This window comes from Tauraco erythrolophus, chromosome 12 (genome assembly GCF_009769465.1).
Source record: "Tauraco erythrolophus isolate bTauEry1 chromosome 12, bTauEry1.pri, whole genome shotgun sequence".
In the NCBI taxonomy this organism is placed as follows: domain Eukaryota; kingdom Metazoa; phylum Chordata; class Aves; order Musophagiformes; family Musophagidae; genus Tauraco; species Tauraco erythrolophus.
In genome coordinates, this window is record NC_141476.1 from 616153 (window position 1) to 634059 (window position 17907).

The 17907-nt window shown below is 43.2% G+C and overlaps 2 protein-coding genes across 5 annotated transcripts; both read left to right on the top strand.

Moving 5' to 3' along the window:
- The first annotated feature begins 157 nt into the window (after positions 1-157).
- On the top strand, positions 158-6595 carry SEC13 (SEC13 homolog, nuclear pore and COPII component). 4 transcript variants are annotated; one of them, XM_086619025.1, is made up of 9 exons: positions 158-205; positions 483-527; positions 1328-1443; positions 1776-1927; positions 2666-2799; positions 3611-3744; positions 4246-4366; positions 5182-5328; positions 5763-6595. In XM_086619025.1, exons 1-9 carry the CDS (start codon positions 203-205, stop codon positions 5871-5873), a joined length of 963 nt encoding a protein of 320 aa, XP_086475151.1. In that variant the 5' UTR covers positions 158-202; the 3' UTR covers positions 5874-6595. The 4 variants fall into 4 exon arrangements, with proteins under 4 accessions (XP_086475151.1, XP_086475152.1, XP_086475153.1 ...); XM_086619026.1 differs by lacking the exon at positions 158-205 and having other exon boundaries at positions 492-527; positions 771-1443; XM_086619027.1 differs by lacking the exons at positions 158-205; positions 483-527 and adding an exon at positions 540-893.
- A 3460-nt stretch (positions 6596-10055) lies between these two features.
- GHRL (ghrelin and obestatin prepropeptide) lies at positions 10056-12487 on the top strand. The gene is made up of 4 exons (XM_009990217.2): positions 10056-10170; positions 10676-10789; positions 11232-11340; positions 12169-12487. Exons 1-4 carry the CDS (start codon positions 10063-10065, stop codon positions 12186-12188), a joined length of 351 nt encoding a protein of 116 aa, XP_009988519.2. The 5' UTR covers positions 10056-10062; the 3' UTR covers positions 12189-12487.
- Positions 12488-17907: the final 5420 nt, after the last annotated feature.

Here is a 17907-nt window from a genome sequence, read left to right on the forward strand (position 1 = left end):
TGGACGCGCCCGCCCGCCGCCGGCGGAGCCGGGGCAGCCCCCGGAACCGCGGCGCGGGCGGAACCTCGGCGCACGGGCGGGCGGGGCGCGCCGCGGCGGGGGCCGTTTGGGTGTCGGACCGCCGTGCCACGTCTGAGGAGCGCGGCCGGAGGCCAGGCCGGGCTGCTCGCTGCCGGGGGGCACCGCGGGATCCGCCGTCGCCATGGTAGGCCCGGGGCGGGGGGCGAAGCGGGGGCAGCTCCGTGCGGCGGCCGCTGGAGGGGCTCCGGAGGTGGCGGGGCAGCGCGGCGGAGAACCGGCGGCGTCTCCGGTGCTCGGCCCGCGCCGCGGCGGGGCGCGGCACGGCTTGTAGCGCGGCCGGCGCCTGCCCGGGCCGCGGGGCCGCCCGGGGGCCGCGGGGCCGTGCCCGGCCCGGGGCTGGCGCGGGGTGCCCGGCGGGCTGCCGTGCAGGGTGCGCCCGTTCTTTGTCCTCTCCCCCGCAGGTCTCGGTCATTAACACCGTGGACACCTCTCACGAGGACATGATCGTAAGTGTGCGGGGGGGCCGCTGGGCAAAGCCCCCCTGGCTCTGTGCCCCCGGCTTTCACGGGACTCCGCGGTGGCGCAGGGGTGAACAGGATGGTGCCCAGCTGTGTAAAACGGTGCACACGGGGTGTTGGGTGGAGAATACTGTCTGAAATTCCCATAGCGTTCTTCCATACCGTGTGGACAGGGAAACACAGCTACTGGGGGAAGGGGAAATGATTTAAAACGTTGATTTTCATGCCTAGGCTTGTTTCTGCTCGTTGCTGTGAAGCAATGTATAGGTGTATACTAAAGCGGTGCAGAACTTGAGCAGATTAAACTGATTTTTCTTCATGTGGATGTTTCTGGGAGCAGGTGTGTAAGTACAGGTAGGAGGAAAAATGCCGAAGCAATTTGTAGAAGCCAGGAGCCCAGTCAGGTAATGAAGTTTCAAACATAAACAAGAAGCATCACTGTTTGTACACCCACTTGACGTATTAAGAAACAAAAATACGTAACCGGTCAAGGCTTTATAGTCAGTGGCCCTAATTTCCTGTCCCCTGCTGAAAACGCTGTGCATCCCTGCTCTGAACTCCCGAGGTGACTTCTGCATAACATTTGTATAGTTAGTAAGAACAGCAGCTGGGGAAATAAATGACTGATGTGGCTTGTCTGGATTGTTTGAAAGCTATCCCTGTTAACCTGTCATGCTGGGACTCGGTCATCTGCTGGCAATTCCTACAGATAGTTTTAAAAAGTAGTGAGATCTGTTAACGAGGCAGAAGTGACACGTGCTGACAGCAGCGTTTCCGTCGCCTTGCAGCACGATGCGCAGATGGATTACTACGGCACTCGGTTAGCGACCTGTTCTTCAGACAGATCCGTCAAAATCTTCGATGTTCGGAACGGAGGGCAAATCCTCATCGCGGACCTCAGAGGGTAAAGTGTCATAAATGGAAGATTTTAATATGTGGAAAATTTTAATATTTTGTCAGTTTGCCCTTCAGTAGCGTAAGATGTGTGGTGAGTTCCTCCGGGGTAATAACTGCTCTGGCTGGTTGTTGCTAAATAACTCTTCAGAGCTGTGAGGGGGGACAGAGAGCCGTTAGAAATAACACTGGGACTTCTCATTCATTAAATAATTGGCGTTATGCTTTCTGTCACTGCATCGGTCGCTCACAGCACCCCGATCTACAGCAGCGATGGCTGTGAAACGGCTGCCACCGGAATGGATTTCTCTCCGCTTTTCCAAACAGCATTGTTTCTTGCAGGCATGAAGGTCCCGTGTGGCAGGTGGCCTGGGCTCATCCCATGTATGGAAATATCTTGGCTTCCTGTTCCTATGACAGGAAGGTTATTATCTGGAAGGAAGAAAATGGCACTTGGGAAAAGACCTATGAGTACACAGGGCATGATTCCTCAGGTATGTGGGTCTGGAGTTGGGAAAAGGAGGATGTGGGATATGAGAGGATTCCGATAATACCGGAATAAATCATCAGTGTTAAAGGAAGCCTCTATCAAAGAGATAGGGATAAATTAATAGAGAGACAGTAAGTCTGTTCAGCATCAACAGAACGTTTACGTAATGTCATATTGCTGGATGACCTCCTGTCCTGATTCACACCGTGTTTGCGTAGGAGTCGTTTTACAAATAAATCAGCTTTCAAACAATCAAGATGGTAGGGTGCTGAATTCCTGAGGAAAATACTGTTATGTATCCCCTGCAGGAAGAAAGGAAAGAGGTGGATTTTAGCACGCTGTGTTTTGTTTTACAATGGAAACTGTTCTGTTGAGATGATTGGTCCTACGTGCAGATCTGGGAAGTCTCCAGCTTTGTTTTGTTCCTAATCTGCACGTCGGTTAGCCTGCTGTCCAGCTTTTGCTCTAGTCAGCAATGCTCTTCGCCGTAGCAGAGGAGGGTTGGATTGTAACCTCTCACTAAGAGTGCTCTTTTGGCGTTCTCGTTCTAAAAGGGTGCCGAAAGTAAAGGCAGTTTTCTGTCATTCAGTAAACGATGTTAATTGACTGGCTTTGCTGAAATTCAGGAATGCCGAGACTTTTATGGTTGGCTTTGGAAGCTCCTAGCTTTTAGCAGCTATTGCATTAATGTTAGTCGATTTTAGGTGCTCGCTTTGTTGTAATGCAGTCTCACCCTTCGCAGTGAATTCTGTCTGCTGGGCACCGCATGACTACGGGCTGATCCTGGCCTGCGGGAGCTCTGATGGGGCCATCTCGTTGCTGAGCTACACGGGTGACGGGCAGTGGGAAGTCAAAAAGATCAGCAATGCGCACACGGTAAGTCCGTTCCTTTGGAGCAGGACAGAGCTCTTGGAGCTACGGAGAAGCACCAAGCTGATGCCTCAAAGAACCTGTAGACTAGATTAATAAAATACAACGAAATGATGTGAAACACTTTCCAGAATCAAGAATAACCTGTTTTAACTTAACCCAGAGTGGGAAGGTATACTTTGTAGTCACTAAAATGAAGTGGAAAACAGGACATGAAGGTTATTAAACAGCACTGATAATACTTGTTTATTAAGCATTATTGGTAAAGACAGTGCTGGAAGTTAGCTGGTAGGACATGGCTCTGGTACTAAGAACACCTGTACAAACTGACTGAATAAACTGAAGCTGGAGAAACTGCAGAACTCATGATTTTCCCAAAATAGTAGGGATTTTTGCTTAAGCAGAATGTGATAAGCTAATGGCAGTGGCTTTCAATAAAAGGAAATTGGGCTCCAGACCCACAGGTTCCTTCCACTCCTGCATTCCTAAATCTTAGCAACTGTGTATGTCTTGTCTTTTCAGTTTATATATCTGTCTCCACTGTTTGCATATCCAAGATGATACTTGCACATAAAATGGTTACTTAGCTACCTAAGGCTTTCTAATAACTGCCCTGTTGAGACTAGACTCTAGCTGGATTTCTTGTTCATCTGCTATCTATCCAGCATTGTGCGAGACTCCTGTATTCCTAAGGTGGGTTTATTCCCTCCACCACCCCAATAGAGAGTGTGCTAGGTGTCCTTTGCCCCCTCAGGGGGCTTTAAGTTATTTATTTAAAGTGAGCAACTTTTAATAATGATATTTTTTCATTCAATAGATTGGATGTAATGCAGTTAGCTGGGCTCCTGCTGTTGTCCCAGGAAGCCTCATAGAACAACCGTCTGGTCAAAAACCAAACTACATCAAAAGATTTGCATCTGGTGGCTGTGACAACCTTGTCAAGATCTGGAAGTAAGTGCTCTGTTGCCAGACTGAAGAACTTCCACGACATTATGTGCTTCATAGTCTTTGAATGTCCCTGTTAGTATCTCAAGTAATATTTTTCAGCACCTCTATGCTTTCATCTTTGAATTATCGCTTTAAAAGTGAAAAAAACTTAGTGATGTGCTCTCTCTCTTATGCTTATAGCAATTTGTGTGACCCTTGCTTAATCTTATCTTGGAAGTGTCTTTCTAATTGTCTTAGATTACCACTGTCACTTGGACAGTAGCACATTTCTGTACAGCAACTGAAGATCAAATACTCTTTGCCTCTCTCACTTTCTGTCTCCTGGGAGGGATTTTGTCAATTTAAGCCATAGAGCTTTTTGGAAAAGAGTGGGAAACACTTGTGCTTCCTGTTGTCTGGGTAAACCAGGAGTCTGAAATCTACAAAAACAAAGCCTTCCAGAACAGGAGAGGAGAAATACGACGGGCTGCCGCAGTGCTTCTGACTGTATAAATGTGTTTTCAGGGAAGAAGACGGTCAGTGGAAAGAGGAGCAGAAGCTGGAGGCTCATAGTGACTGGGTTCGAGATGTAGCTTGGGCTCCATCCATAGGTTTGCCAACGAGCACCATTGCTAGCTGCTCACAGGTGAGGCTTCTGTTGGCAGGCAGAGGCAGGTTCCCAGTGCCCTCGCTTCCGTTTACTTCCTTCCCCTTTCCTCTAGTAAAGGAATAGTGAGGATAGAACTGCTGTAACACAGGTCCTCTTGGCAATCCTGTGCTGTATCTGGGTCTGTGCATAAGAGCCTTCGATTCCTGTTCCTCCCAAACTCAGAAGCCCAATGAGAGCACTTCTGGACAAGGCTTGTGCGTGTGTGGCTCTGTACCAAAGACTTCTTGAAATCCTGAGCAGGATGGTCTCCCTATGAGGAAGACCTTCAAACTAAAGTTGTATTTTGATGTCTCTGGATCAAATTCCTTGAACTTCCAGCTAAAAATTCTGGTTTTTTAGTAACTAGCATTCTTAAATCAGCTCGGATGTCCTCAACCTTCGTATTGACTGTAGTGTTGCTGCTGCTAATAATTCTGTAAATGCTTTTTTTTTTTTTTAATAGCAAGACGACTACTCAGTAAGCTGCTAACTTGCTGTCGTGGCTGAAAAGTAAATCTCATTCTGGGAAAAAAATTTCAGCTGATACATATGTATTTTGGGAGCTCTTCTATGGTGTTTGCAAGTCTTCTTTTGTGTGTAGGTTTTTTCTCACCAGAGTGCTGTACTCTTATCTTGCTTATAGCTACAGTACGAAAACAGCTGCTTTGCTGTGTTGAGCAAAACTGCCTGTAACCACAGCTAGGGTTCGTGTTGGAGCTGTGATTTGGAAAGGTAGCTGTAAGTGCAGTCAAGGTTGGCTTTTCTGGGTTGTAACTAGTGGCCCAACCAAGCCGGTCTGCTTGCTTTTCTAGGATGGCAGAGTATTTATCTGGACTTGCGATGATGCCTCTGGAAATTCATGGTCACCAAAGTTGCTGCACAAGTTCAACGATGTTGTCTGGCATGTGAGTTGGTCCATTACTGCAAATATTCTTGCAGTGTCTGGAGGAGACAATAAAGTGAGTACTGCTGCCTTGGCTTTCGCTCTCGCATGCCACATTTTCAGAAGCGCTGAGATGAGATGGGCTGTTGTTGCTTTTGTTTAAGACAAAGAGTATTGTAGATTCTCCTTTGCTGCAATGGTGAAATTTTTTCTTTTGACTTATCAAGCGGGGAGGAAGACCTTTGGCAAACTACATGCACTGCATTCTCAGTCCTTACTGGGGATTAGAAACACAGGCTTGACTTTATTTTGTAGGGTACTAACAGCAGCATTCACATACTCTCCCTTTACCACTGGATGATTGTACACCAACAAATAACTCAGAACAATGCTGCAGCACTTGACTTCTGTATCTGTAGACTGTCACCGAGCTAGTGACATGATGGCTGCAAGGAATTGAGAAGCTGAGAATGTGTTAAGGCTGAAACTTCTTCCTGATCTGTTTTTGAGGTCACGCTATGGAAGGAATCCGTGGACGGGCTGTGGGCATGTATCAGCGATGTCAACAAGGGCCAAGGAGGAGTGTCTGCCGTTACGGAGGGGCAGCAGAATGAGCAGTGATGCAACAAGTGATCACTGTGCCTGACTTGCAATGCTTCTTGAACCAGACGAGAACTGATTTTATCTAAACTGGACATGAACATGGGAAACAACAATTATCCAATTTTATGGGAACCCTCTAACTATTACTGGGAGGCTACAATATGTTGATAATTAGCCTTAATTGACATTCCCTCAAATTTAAGGTAAAGAGCTTAGCAAAGTACTGTGCCTTATACTACTCCTTGATGCTGCAGAAATTGTACCCCGCTTTTCTGGTTTAGCGATCAAATTTAATTGGATGTGCTGTGGCCAGACTTCAGGTACTCGAGTAGGAACAGGAGGAGGCGATCGGTGGTGAGAGGGGAACTCCTTTGTGCAAGGGGGACAAATACTCTGTCCCTTCAAAGGCCAGAACTTTGTTTCAGGTGAGGGGAAGGGCTGGTGGAGTGCGTGGTGTTAGGTGATAGCATGCTAGCTAGCCCTTCCAGTAGTGGTGAAGTGGCACATAGATCTTCCTGAAAATAACGTGCTGGGATATGTGAAAGTCTCTGTGCTTTCCCAAAGATGAAAAGGAGTAGTGGAATGCATATGTCTTTTGCTTTAAAATGATCTCAAAGTTGGTTATTTAACCAACATCAATAAATCAAACCATAATTTGAAGGTTGGGGTTTTTTTTTTTAGCCACACTTCTGTACTGTACCTCAGGTGTTTTTGTTGAGATACCAACAGAATAAAGTGTTATTGGTTAAAGCCTGGTGTGTGCTATATTTAATAATCTTCTCACAGGGTCCTTGTCAAGGCTGTGTGCAGTCTGCCTTCAGTGACACTGCAGTCACCTTGTCCTCTCATCCCCGCGGTTCGCTTTGCAGTGGCTGGGAAGGGGTCGCTCCACTAGTGACCAACGTGCAAGAGAACAACGTTTGCCTCTGGTTAAGCTGTTACGTACTGTTGCGCTTCAGGCACGTGTGTTAGGCTCGAACAAACCACGTTTCAGTACACCCTCAGCTAAAAGTGAAGCACTCCTCTAAGAGGGAAAGTACTTAACAGGTCACATTTTCCCTTTATTCTTCAGTTGCACTGAAGCAACACAACAGAACAATTCACAGCCTTCCTCCTTCTCCAAGGTAGTGATTCCTAGGCACGCTCTTCGTTTTAGCATAGCCAAGATAATATACCTCCTTTTCTGGAAAAACAAACTGCATTTTCTGATAGTTATCTATACTAGCCAAATAATACCCTGGTTGCTCTCAGAGACACATACATGAATTATCTTTCTGTGTACCAACAGGATTATGCACCGTTCCTGTTCTCGTTTAAATGCACTGTAGCCTTACCCCCCAAAAAATGAATCAGCTCACCTAGAAATCAGCATTATGTTCAAGTGGTTACTTTTCAAATTATTCAGCAAAGCACTATTTTCTTTCAAGCTGTTTTCCATTTCGACTAAGATCATAATCACAACTGCTCAGCTGAGCAGGCAGCCTTTCGTTCCCAGGGCCGTGCCCGCTGCTGCTTGATACGGAGTACCTGGGCGTTAAGAGGGTTTTGGGTTGGCTTTAACTGCTGTGGAAACTATACAGGCTTGAAATCAAGCACATTACCTCCAATAAAAAGGTTCAAAAATGAAGCCTCATTCTTAGCTTTTACCACATTTTCTGAGGAAAAAGGGCACTAGCTCCTTAAGTACAAAAGTTTCAGTACTTAGTTGTTGCCTGTGGGGTATTAGGTTCCACAATTCACCATATTAAAAGTTATCCTTAATTTTTATTAGTTTTAGTATTTAAGAATTCAAACCTATGTAGCAGCAAGGCTCAGTTCAGCCTGTTACCCACTCAAGAGGAAGTGTATTAAAATGGTTTCAAATAATGATCAAAGTATCCCTAACAAAATTGATAAAAGATTATTCAAGAGTTACACAGTGTATTCGTTGCAAATACAAGCACTGCGTGAAAGATTTTCAGTTGCTCTTGAGAATAAGCTTCTGGTTTTGGCTCTCTAACCCCCTCCTTCTCATACTTGGGGTCAGGATTGGGGAAAAGAGGAAAAAAATACTCAACCTAAGTTTCACACTGAAGAACTTAAAATTGCTACTTGGTTTGGTTAACACCAACGTGGTCTCTCCTGTGCCCACGGTGCACCATAGTTGTTCTTTTTCACTGTCTGGCCTAAGGAGAGAAGTTTGTGTCTTGTGATGACTCAAAGGAGTTTCCACATAAGAAATGAAGTTCTGTCATTCAATCTGCATTGTTTTCTGGAGTTTCTGGCATGTCTCCCAGTGATACACCAGCAACGAGGCTGTCGTTAACAGCAAACGTGGTCACTTGAAGTTTGGAAAGCAAGCAAAGCCCACTGTTCTGTACAACAGCCTGTCTAAATTCATACCCTGCACTTCTGTTTTCCTCACTACTTTGGAGCACTGACAGGCCTTAATAAAGCAGAAGATGCTGATCCAAAGACCAAGCTCCTGGAAGTTACAGGGGACACATCTCCCTGTCCTGTTGCGAATCCAGAAGTAGCTTGATTCTGGGGCCAGCCCCGAACAAAACACAAGTTTGCTATGAAAAACGCAGGGGGCTTCTGCTTCCTTCCTGTTTCTGGTGGGATCCAGCAGCTCTGCCTGCTTGCTTTGTGCTATCGAATGTCCTTATTAACAAGCCCTCAGATAAAAGCCAAGATGAAGATGAACTTATCAGAGTTTCTCACCTAGCTTTGTTGCTAGAGGGGTTTTTGACCCACCACCTCCACTCATTCTCACTCCCTTACCACAGTTGCTTCCTCAGTTTTACCAATTTAGTTGATACCAAACCCCTCGAAGAAGTGATTTTCTTTCAATAGTCAGATCATTTCACAGATCTGATTTATAGCGTGACTGCTCAATGTTTGAAAGAATCAGCCAGAAAGCTGCAACGTGAGACACAAAGAACCAAGCTCTTAAATCATGTTTGCAGAAGAAAACAAAACAGAACTGCATTTCCAAATCAAACTAGTTTTCCCACTCCACAGATGTGCTAAAGATTGAGCCTTACCTGGCGAGAGGGCAGTTAAGACAGTTATAAACGCCTCCATGTGACATTTTCTCCAACAGCAAGTCTGATGGAACTGAATTCCTCCTCATTTTCCCGTCTTCACACATTTCCTACGCCTTCCTCAATCCTATTACTGGAAGTTTGTGGGGCTGCAGTGCAAAAGGGATCCTGCAAATTGGCCCTGTTGTTCAAGTTAAAGTAGAATACAAGCAACAGAAGTTGCACATTTCTCATTCTTCATCGTATCTTCTTTCTTTTCTCCTGCTCTTCATGGGATTTTTGTGGACCCTCAGCCATTGCTATGAATCTTCACTGGAGTTTTAAAAATTCTGTTTTCAGAGTAGTGGAAGGAGTTTCCTAGGTATCGTTTTCAGTTTGTCTTGAAGCAGAAGACAACAAAATCTGATAAACCAGAACGTGGGACAATACAAAAGAGAGGGAATGTGCTTGAAGCAAGAAGGAGAAACATGGCTGTCACCACAGGTCAGGAGTACAGCTTGACTTCTCCGGTTCTGTTACACCGCCTCGGATAATGAAAAGGGTTTGGGGATTTTCCTTTTTGAAAAATACATGTTACAGCTATTAATTAATTTTTAAAAGGAACAATGTTAATGCCACAGGAAAAAAAGGAAACTCTCACTTCATTCCCTACACAATTTCATTATACATAAAAACAAAGGCAGCAACGGATCTATGCACTGTTTTCAGGTTTTTGTTGATTTTATTATCTTACAAGCAGGCCAAGTTTCCAAGGAATTTAAACACATATCAGATTCCATTTCCAGGAATCTCGCAGCACAGAACAAATATTCCACGCAATATATAAAGTGCATCAGAAAGCAGCAGTTTGGTGGAGCCACGAAACGAACCAGGTAAAGTTTCCCGGCGTTTCCAGCCTTCGCCGGTTTTCCTGGGTAATTTGTCTCCACTAACCTGTCTACCACATCTTAGTTACAGAAGAAAACGCTGCAAGCAATGATCTCTTTTGGACAGAATATTTTTACCTTTAGCATATAAAAATTATGTTTGCTTTATACATCCATCTCTAGAAATAATTTCAGGTCATCCAAGTCAGGAGCACTATTTTCACTGGATCTGGATTCAAGTAAATACAGAGGTTGTAAAATAAGTTTAATTTTTCAATGTTTTCAGGTTTGACACTCTGCCTCAGGAAGACAATCATGTTTCTCAGAAGTGCTCTGCTGGGAATTACTCTTTTTGGCATACTCTGGACAGAAACGACTCTGGCTGGCTCTAGTTTTTTAAGCCCTGAATATAAAAGAATACAGGTAAAAAAATTCAGAAGAATACTTTCTCAAGATTATCCTCCTCTATAAATCCTTAAAACCAATATTCTTTGCAGCATTTACAGAAGCTTTTAGAAGATATAGTTTCTAGAAGAGGAAGGAGTAATACCAGAGAACTTCTATAACAAACCATTAGCACTGTATTCATACTGTGAGAGTACGTATCTAATCTCGTTCACCAAGAATTAATAACCTGAAAAAGAGAATAAGTGAAGAGAAAGCATTCATTTAAATATTTTGTTGCATTTTCTGTGGAAATTAGTGGTGAGGTGCTTGTTCTTTAATGAACCCTTAAACTGAATACTTATTAAAGTGAAGGCAGCAATAGTAGTACAATTACGATAGACCTACGTATCCTACACACGTAAATGTGGGATCCCTTCAGCTAGTCTGCTGCATCTGTGTTAACTATAGGTTCTAATTTCCCCACTACAGACTAGTTTGATTATGGAAAGAATATATAGATATTATTTTACTTGCTTTCTAGCAACAAAGGGATCCCAAAAAACCCACAGCACAATTACACCGTCGAGGCACAGAAGGCTTTTGGGATGCAGATGAAGCAGTGGCAGAAGATGACAGAAACAGTGTTGAAATGAAGGTTTGTATTTATTCTTCTTGCTCACGTACAAGTTTAAGGAGTGGGGTTGGGTAACAATTTCTGTCACAGGCGGAAGTAAAAATTAAAACTACAATCATATTTAACTTGAAACACGAATAGGAAAGGGCACATGAAAACTGCTGGCATTGATGGCATGAAATTTAAAATCACCTGCAGTAATTCAGATCACAATCTCCTATATAGGATTCATTTATATTTCAGAACTAACATGTAATAATGCGGGTTTCTTGTAAAGTTTTCTTTCCACCCACTTATTGTGCAGCTTGGTCTGCAGTAACTGTACTCCCTGTTCCTGAGATTTTGATGACATGGAATAACTTGTTATACCTCTTGCGTGTCATCATTCCCATGAATAAAATGAACTTGCAATGTCCATGTCCAGAGCTTGTCTGTTAAACTCCATCTTTTAATGTTTTTATAGTTTAATGTTCCCTTTGAAATCGGTGTCAAGATAACGGAAAGGGAGTATGAAGAATACGGACAAGCGCTGGAGAAGATGCTAGGAGACATGCTTGCAGAGAACGCTAAAGGTACTGCCAACCGAGTTGTGAACTCAGAGGTTTTTTTTAAAAAAAAAACCCACCAACCAACAAAAACACACCAAAAAGATGACCAACTCATACCAAACAACTTTTGTCATCTCATTTTTCATCTAAGACATTTGGAGCAGCATTTCAGAAGGGATTGGGACTAAGTTGCCACTAAGAGAACGACTAAAGTATCTGATGTTCAGAGCCTGCTAGTTGAGCTTTGAAGAATCCCACTGAAGCGTATCAGGCAGAAGGGGAAGGCTTCCCTTCCTTGCACTACCCATCTCCATCTCGCCCTTGCCCTCAAATCCCACTATTTCCCTGTTTTCTCAGCTAAGACCTTCACAATTTTCATGGTGAGAAGTATTTAAAACATTGACTAAGATAGTTCTAGCAGATTCATTGATAACCAAAGTTCCACTGACCAATTCCCACACCAGCTGTCTGGTTTTTGTATTCACAGCCTGTCATCCTTTATTTTCACTCACCTGTGTTAAGCTGATCGTTACGAATCTTCTGGTTTAATGTTTATGTCGTATCCGTGTCCCACGTTCCAACTAGAGATCGCTTCATGCTTGTGTTTCACCCGCTTTTCAGGCTCCTCAGGCTTCCCCCAGCTCCTCTCTCCGTTTGCCCCCAAATTGCTTCTGAAAGGCCACTTCTGAGACGGTCTCATGCACACGTGCCCCTCTAGAACGGGGCTGTGGGAAAGCCACCTTACCTTGGCTTTGGTCCAGCACGTGTAGAACTTCCAGACAGATTAGCAAAACAGGATTTTCAGAAAACATTTAGACTATCAAAATAATCTTTTATCTTTTGCTTTTTTAGAAACTCGGATGAAAAACTGAGGCAAGACGAAGGACAAAGGCAGCACTAGATGGCCTGATTTAAGTTTTACTTTAAAATTAAATTATTACTGATTTCACAATTCTAAAGAAGTATGTGAGCCTGAGCAGTTTGCCCTGACGGACTGTGGAACGGATTATCTTTTAAGAAAGAAAACAAGACCCAGAGCCAAAAATAATAAAAGGCGAAGTTAATCACAGGGTGACACGTAGGCTTATTTTCTTATTTTAACTCTTCTCCTTAGTAAATACAGTGACTATTCTAAATGGCATGTTTGAAGGCTATGTGAATCCTCTCTAAAACTGGTGGAAACCTCTTCTTACACTTCTGTACACATCTGTACTAGAGAATAAAGCTTATGCTGGAGCTGCAACTACTTGTGGGGTTGGTTGTTTGTTTAAGAGTAGCTCAAACTGGATAGTTCATGTAATAAACTACACAAAGTAGACGGACAAGGACTCAACTTTCAGTTGCCATATTAGCTTAATTGCCAAGGGATTTGTTGATATGGATCTTATCAAGGAACTCATCTAGTATCTCTTCCAATTAAAAAAAAAGAAAGAAAATTAGTTTTCCAGTTAACTTGCTTGGATTCAGAATCATATCCGTACTGGTGCATACATCAGAGGTACAAGGCAATTTTTCATGCCTTCAAATGCATAAACCAGTATGCTCCAATGCTGTACACATTCTTTCCTGTACTTCAGCCCATACAGACATCTGATAATCCATGAACATTTTCTGGAATTTCCTCCTGAAGACATTCTGCAAAGTACTAACAGGCTGATGTGATAAATGTAAATCAACTGGAATTGTTGTTAGCATGTTCTCTTTTCCTGTCACAGAATTAATCACCCAAATGAAGCAATCCCTGTGATGCCACGAGCACCACATTGTGCCCTACCCCACCAGAAGGCAAACGAGAATTAGAAGTGAAGGAGGAAACCGACTGAAAAGGAGTAAACAATTCTTGGAAACTAGCCCAGGGTGAGGATGTGGACATGGACTTTTTGAAACCTGCAGAAGCGTTACGAAAGGGCAAAGTCAGAACTAGCACTGAAGCTGCATTTATTATGCTGAACTCTAATAATCACTTCCACAACAGATCTACTGCTTGTGTTATTTTTATGTTCAATGTGCTCCAAGCACATTCCATGGAAATGGTCATCCAATAAGCTGCCCAACAGTTCAAGAAGGAAACTGCCAGCCAGAGGCACCGCATAGATCCTTTCTTAAAACAAGAAGCACCATAGTGTTGCTCACCAACATAGGCTGCAGCTCCACAGCAGGTCATTGCACCTCCCACAGCCAGGAGGATATGGCCCACCTTTTGTAGGAAGGGCCCAAACCTTAATTAATTATGTAATTACAAATTCGTACCAGCTGGCTGCATATCCATACCGTAGTTAGGATCACTGTTTCTAGAATTCTGACAGAGATGTGCAGGATACAGTCAGCTCACTGAGGATAAAATCATGGCTGAGGTAGCCTACGGAACAAAAATCCAGGCACAGGCTTATTAAGCAGAACATTGTAAGGTTGTCTTAAAAAAAAACAAAGCAAGGCAACACAAAAAACCTCAATAAAGTTTCCTGGTGATCTAGAGAAAAGCTTTGGACCTGCAGATGTGTGCAGCATTTTCTGCTTTGCAAATACGACATCATCCTCAGGAGGGTGGTGCAACCTCGCGGTGCACAACGGCCGGCCAGGACAAAACAGGTCTCGGTGCAGTCTAACCTGCCGAGTAGAAACTGGTGCTCCCTACTTTCTTCCAAGGGTTCCGCTCAGAGGTATCTCTTGTGCCCTCTCTCTTGCCCTGGAGGCAGAAGTGCTCGTAGGCAAAGCGGCGGGTGCCACGCAGCGCTCCAGGGATGGTTGTGCCAGCGAAGCACGGCCTGCCGAGCAAAGCACGGGACCAGCAGCGTCACACGCTTGACTGCGTCCACCACTTCTCTGGGCAACCTGCTTCAGTCTCTCACCACCCTCATCACCAAAAATTTCTCCCTTGTAGCTAATGTAAATCTACCTTCTTTCAGTTTAACACCATTACTGCTTGTCCTGTCACCGCACCCGCAGAAGGCAGTTGGCACCTGACTCCTGATCTCGACGGTTTCAAGCGTCTAACACTTCCATGGATACTCGCATACTGAGGCAGAAGTGATTTAGTTCAGTATTTCTGGTGTATAATTGTTAGTTCACCTCTAGCCCTCCCTTAGAAGCGTGTGTGCATCATGGAATACACGCCATCTTCAATGCAAAACTCATTCTTAAGTACCAACTATTTAGGAGACTTTTTAAAGTTAAAACTTTATACCAAAATTGATTTGCTCTAGCATCTCTTTCCATTTGAGTTGCAAACCAAATGGAAAAAAAGAGCCAAAATGTCAATGAAAACTTTCAGGAACAGTAAGTTGCATGATTATCAGAATTAGCTGGCACGTAGATATTTGGGTTGACAGCAGTGAACAAGCATCAATCACTGAAAAAGTCCTAAAATTCCTCTGTTTGCCTATATCAAAGTGAGTTTTAAAAAAAAGGCAATCTCAGCTCTCACTGTACTCAGGGAGTGCTCATGTGGTACAACTTGCCCTGGCACAGAAAAATAAAATAACCCCTGTTGCTCCTACTATACCTGCTTTAGGATTTTTCCGAAACAACTATGCAATGTATTTGAAAAAATAAGCTAGATCTCTACCTTCTGACACAGTACAGATAATTTCAAAACTGGCTTTCTCGTTCTCTTACTTCTGAGCAGCACATCGAGGTAGAAAACACCTGTGAGAAGCTGGGTACTTACCTGGCTACTCACTACAGCTGGCTGTCCTAAACCAACTACTGCATACCATGAATGCCAAGACGGTGACCTAGCTGAGATGCAAGGAATTATTTAACAACAAAAAACCCAAATCAAAAGCCAAAGTAAAAGCACAGGTTTTTTTCTCTACCGAGATCCAGTTTCTGTTTACTTGGTGGTAATGTTTCCAAAAGCCAAGAACTTCACCAAACTCATCTTTCTCCTCAGATTTCAGCAACCAAAAGGAAAGGATTCTTGCAGGGTGAAAAAGACCCCAACCCCTAAACCAAAATTGCTTTATGCACTCAGTAACTGTAGGACAAAGCCCTCTTACGTGACCTGGAGCCATCCACAGGCTTACACAAATATTTGACTGTTCTTTCAGTATGGTTTGGACGAGCGGGCGGCAGGGGGAGGAAGGGGAAGAGGGCACTGCTGTGTTAGTCCCAGGTCACTCACCCAGACTTCCCTAACCAGAAGCTATTTCGGAATCAGTCACCGTTCCGCTATTACTTAAGTGCCCACAATTCAGATTTTTTTTCATGTCACAGCTGAATATGCTTACTTCTTTGTTGTTCATTCTTACTAATAATTTGAGATAATGAATGAAGTATATATATAGTTAAAAAAAACAACCCTTGCATTAGGAAAAGGAAAATACTCACCTTCAGCTGCAATCAATTTCCCTAAATTGAAGAGGGTGCAGTATTATTTTTGTTTTCCAAAACCCTTAAGAAAAGTAAGAGTTGTCTTCCACTAAGTTGAGATGATTATTCAATTGTGAAAATAAAATAAGGTGACTAATTAAGCTATAATCAACTCAATTCCTATGCAAAAAAAGAAAAAAAAATGATAGTAACATCACATCAAAGAAATAACAATCGAGAGTCCTCCAAAATAAGCAGCTAGTATTTTTATAATGACTTGAAGTGTTTAATTCTTTATAGACTAGGGAAGTGGAAAATACTCAGTCACTTCACTTGTAACAGTTCCTCAATCTAAAGAATGATCTAGTGCCTTTTTTTTTTTTTTTTTTCCTTTTTTTCTTTTCCTGTAGTGGTACATCACTAGACTGGGCTTTACAAAACCAGGAAACTCCTAAAGCAAGAAACAGTAAAACCATTTCATCCTCTTCATTTAAAATTTTTCAAAAAGATTCTTATGATTAAGATTCCAAAAATATTTCAACACATCCATTCAACAAAAACATACCCACCACCCTTTTTTCTTTTTTTTCTTTTTTCTTTTTTTTTCTTTTTTCTTTTCTTTTTTCTTTTTTCTTTTTTCTTTTTTCTTTTTTCTTTTTTCTTTTTTCTTTTTTCTTTTTTCTTTTTTCCTTTTCCTTGGTTCATCCACAAACGCAGACTGTGGAGAGGCTTCTTCAGCGGCTGCGGTTCGACAAGGCACAGGGTGTCCCTCAGGGTCGTTCAGAACAACAGTTGGACAGCCTGCTCGTGTTTGCTGTCTGAACACAGCTGCAATTCTTCAGGTTTTGGAATGACTTGGATGCCTCCTGAGGTCCACCTGACCTCCACGCTGCGGGCCATCAGCCTGAGCTTGGTCCGGTGGAGACACCTCCTTTCTGACCATTCCCTCTGCTGACTTTCCGCAAACACCTTGGAGCACCTGAAGGCATTAGACAATGGGTCACTGATGAGTCGTTTTCCTCTCCCCGTGATCTCCAGTCTGTTTTTCTCTCAAGTCACACTGATTTTCTGTTCTTTGCACGATATTTACCTCATCACGCTCAGGTTTATTTCCAAGCTAGATAATAAATGGAAAAGTATATTTGTAGTAACATGTTTAAGCGGTTAGGAACAACTAAACAGTGAGTTAGGAGAGCAGAACAACCTAAAGGATGAGAACTTTCCCCCCCTCCCAAGAAAGGGGAAGGTGCCATAAAACTCTGCAGCTAGCCAGCATAACTGGCAATGGGATAGTCTGAGTCCCTACAGTTTTGCTCTCATCACGCTTACGCTTACAATAAAACACATCAGCATTTGTCTACCTGAATGGAAGTATTAAATGACCATCAGACATCAGAGGACACTGAATGAGGTTCAAATGACATCGTTGACTTATACACATAGAAAAAAAGGGTAAGTAGTTAAAGGGCATACAATAGGTTTTAGCCAACACAAATTCAATGTACATTATGGTTTCACTGCCTCACTTATTAAGACAAAAATCTGCCTTTTAGAAAGCCTGAGGGTCTATAGAAAGCAAGCAACTAGAGTAAGCAAAAAAAAAAAAAATAGAGTAGCTCTGCTGCAACAAAGGATTTTTACATCGGAATTTTAAAGCGAAGTACTTTCTTAATCCATTATGTTCATTCTTGCAGTTTGTTACAAGAAGAGGAAGTCAAGATTTGAAAGACTTCCACGAAGAAACATTATTTCATAACTAAAAATAGGAGTGACAGGAACAATTCTAGAAGTCTTTAAAGTAAGCGAACAAACGACATTAGATTGCCCTCCGACAGCTGTTAACTGGCAAAAGGAAATGATGACAGAAACCTGAAATTTTCATTTTCATGTGTGGGACTGAACGACGGCAAACAATGACATCACCTGCATCTATACACCCAAAGACTGTGACTAAATCTTCGTTCTTTCAGGCACAGGCAACCAGTAATTGATAGGGTTCACCAAAAAGTTTAAGCGACTGACAAAAATGTAAAGCATTAGAGTTGTTTGCTGTTGGCACGAGGATGTCTGGCAAGCCCAATCCCACCACGGCTCTTCCTCTGGTCTTAGCAGTTCCCAGGGAGCACGTAAGCAGCGTCGGTTCCCTTTTCTGCTCTTACAGGAACAGCTTTGTTCATCGTAAGGGAATGAAGAAGAACACGAGTTCCATGGCAGGGGGGCTGGAACTGGGAGATCTTTAAGGTCCTTTCCAACCCAAACCATTCTACAATTCTATGAACC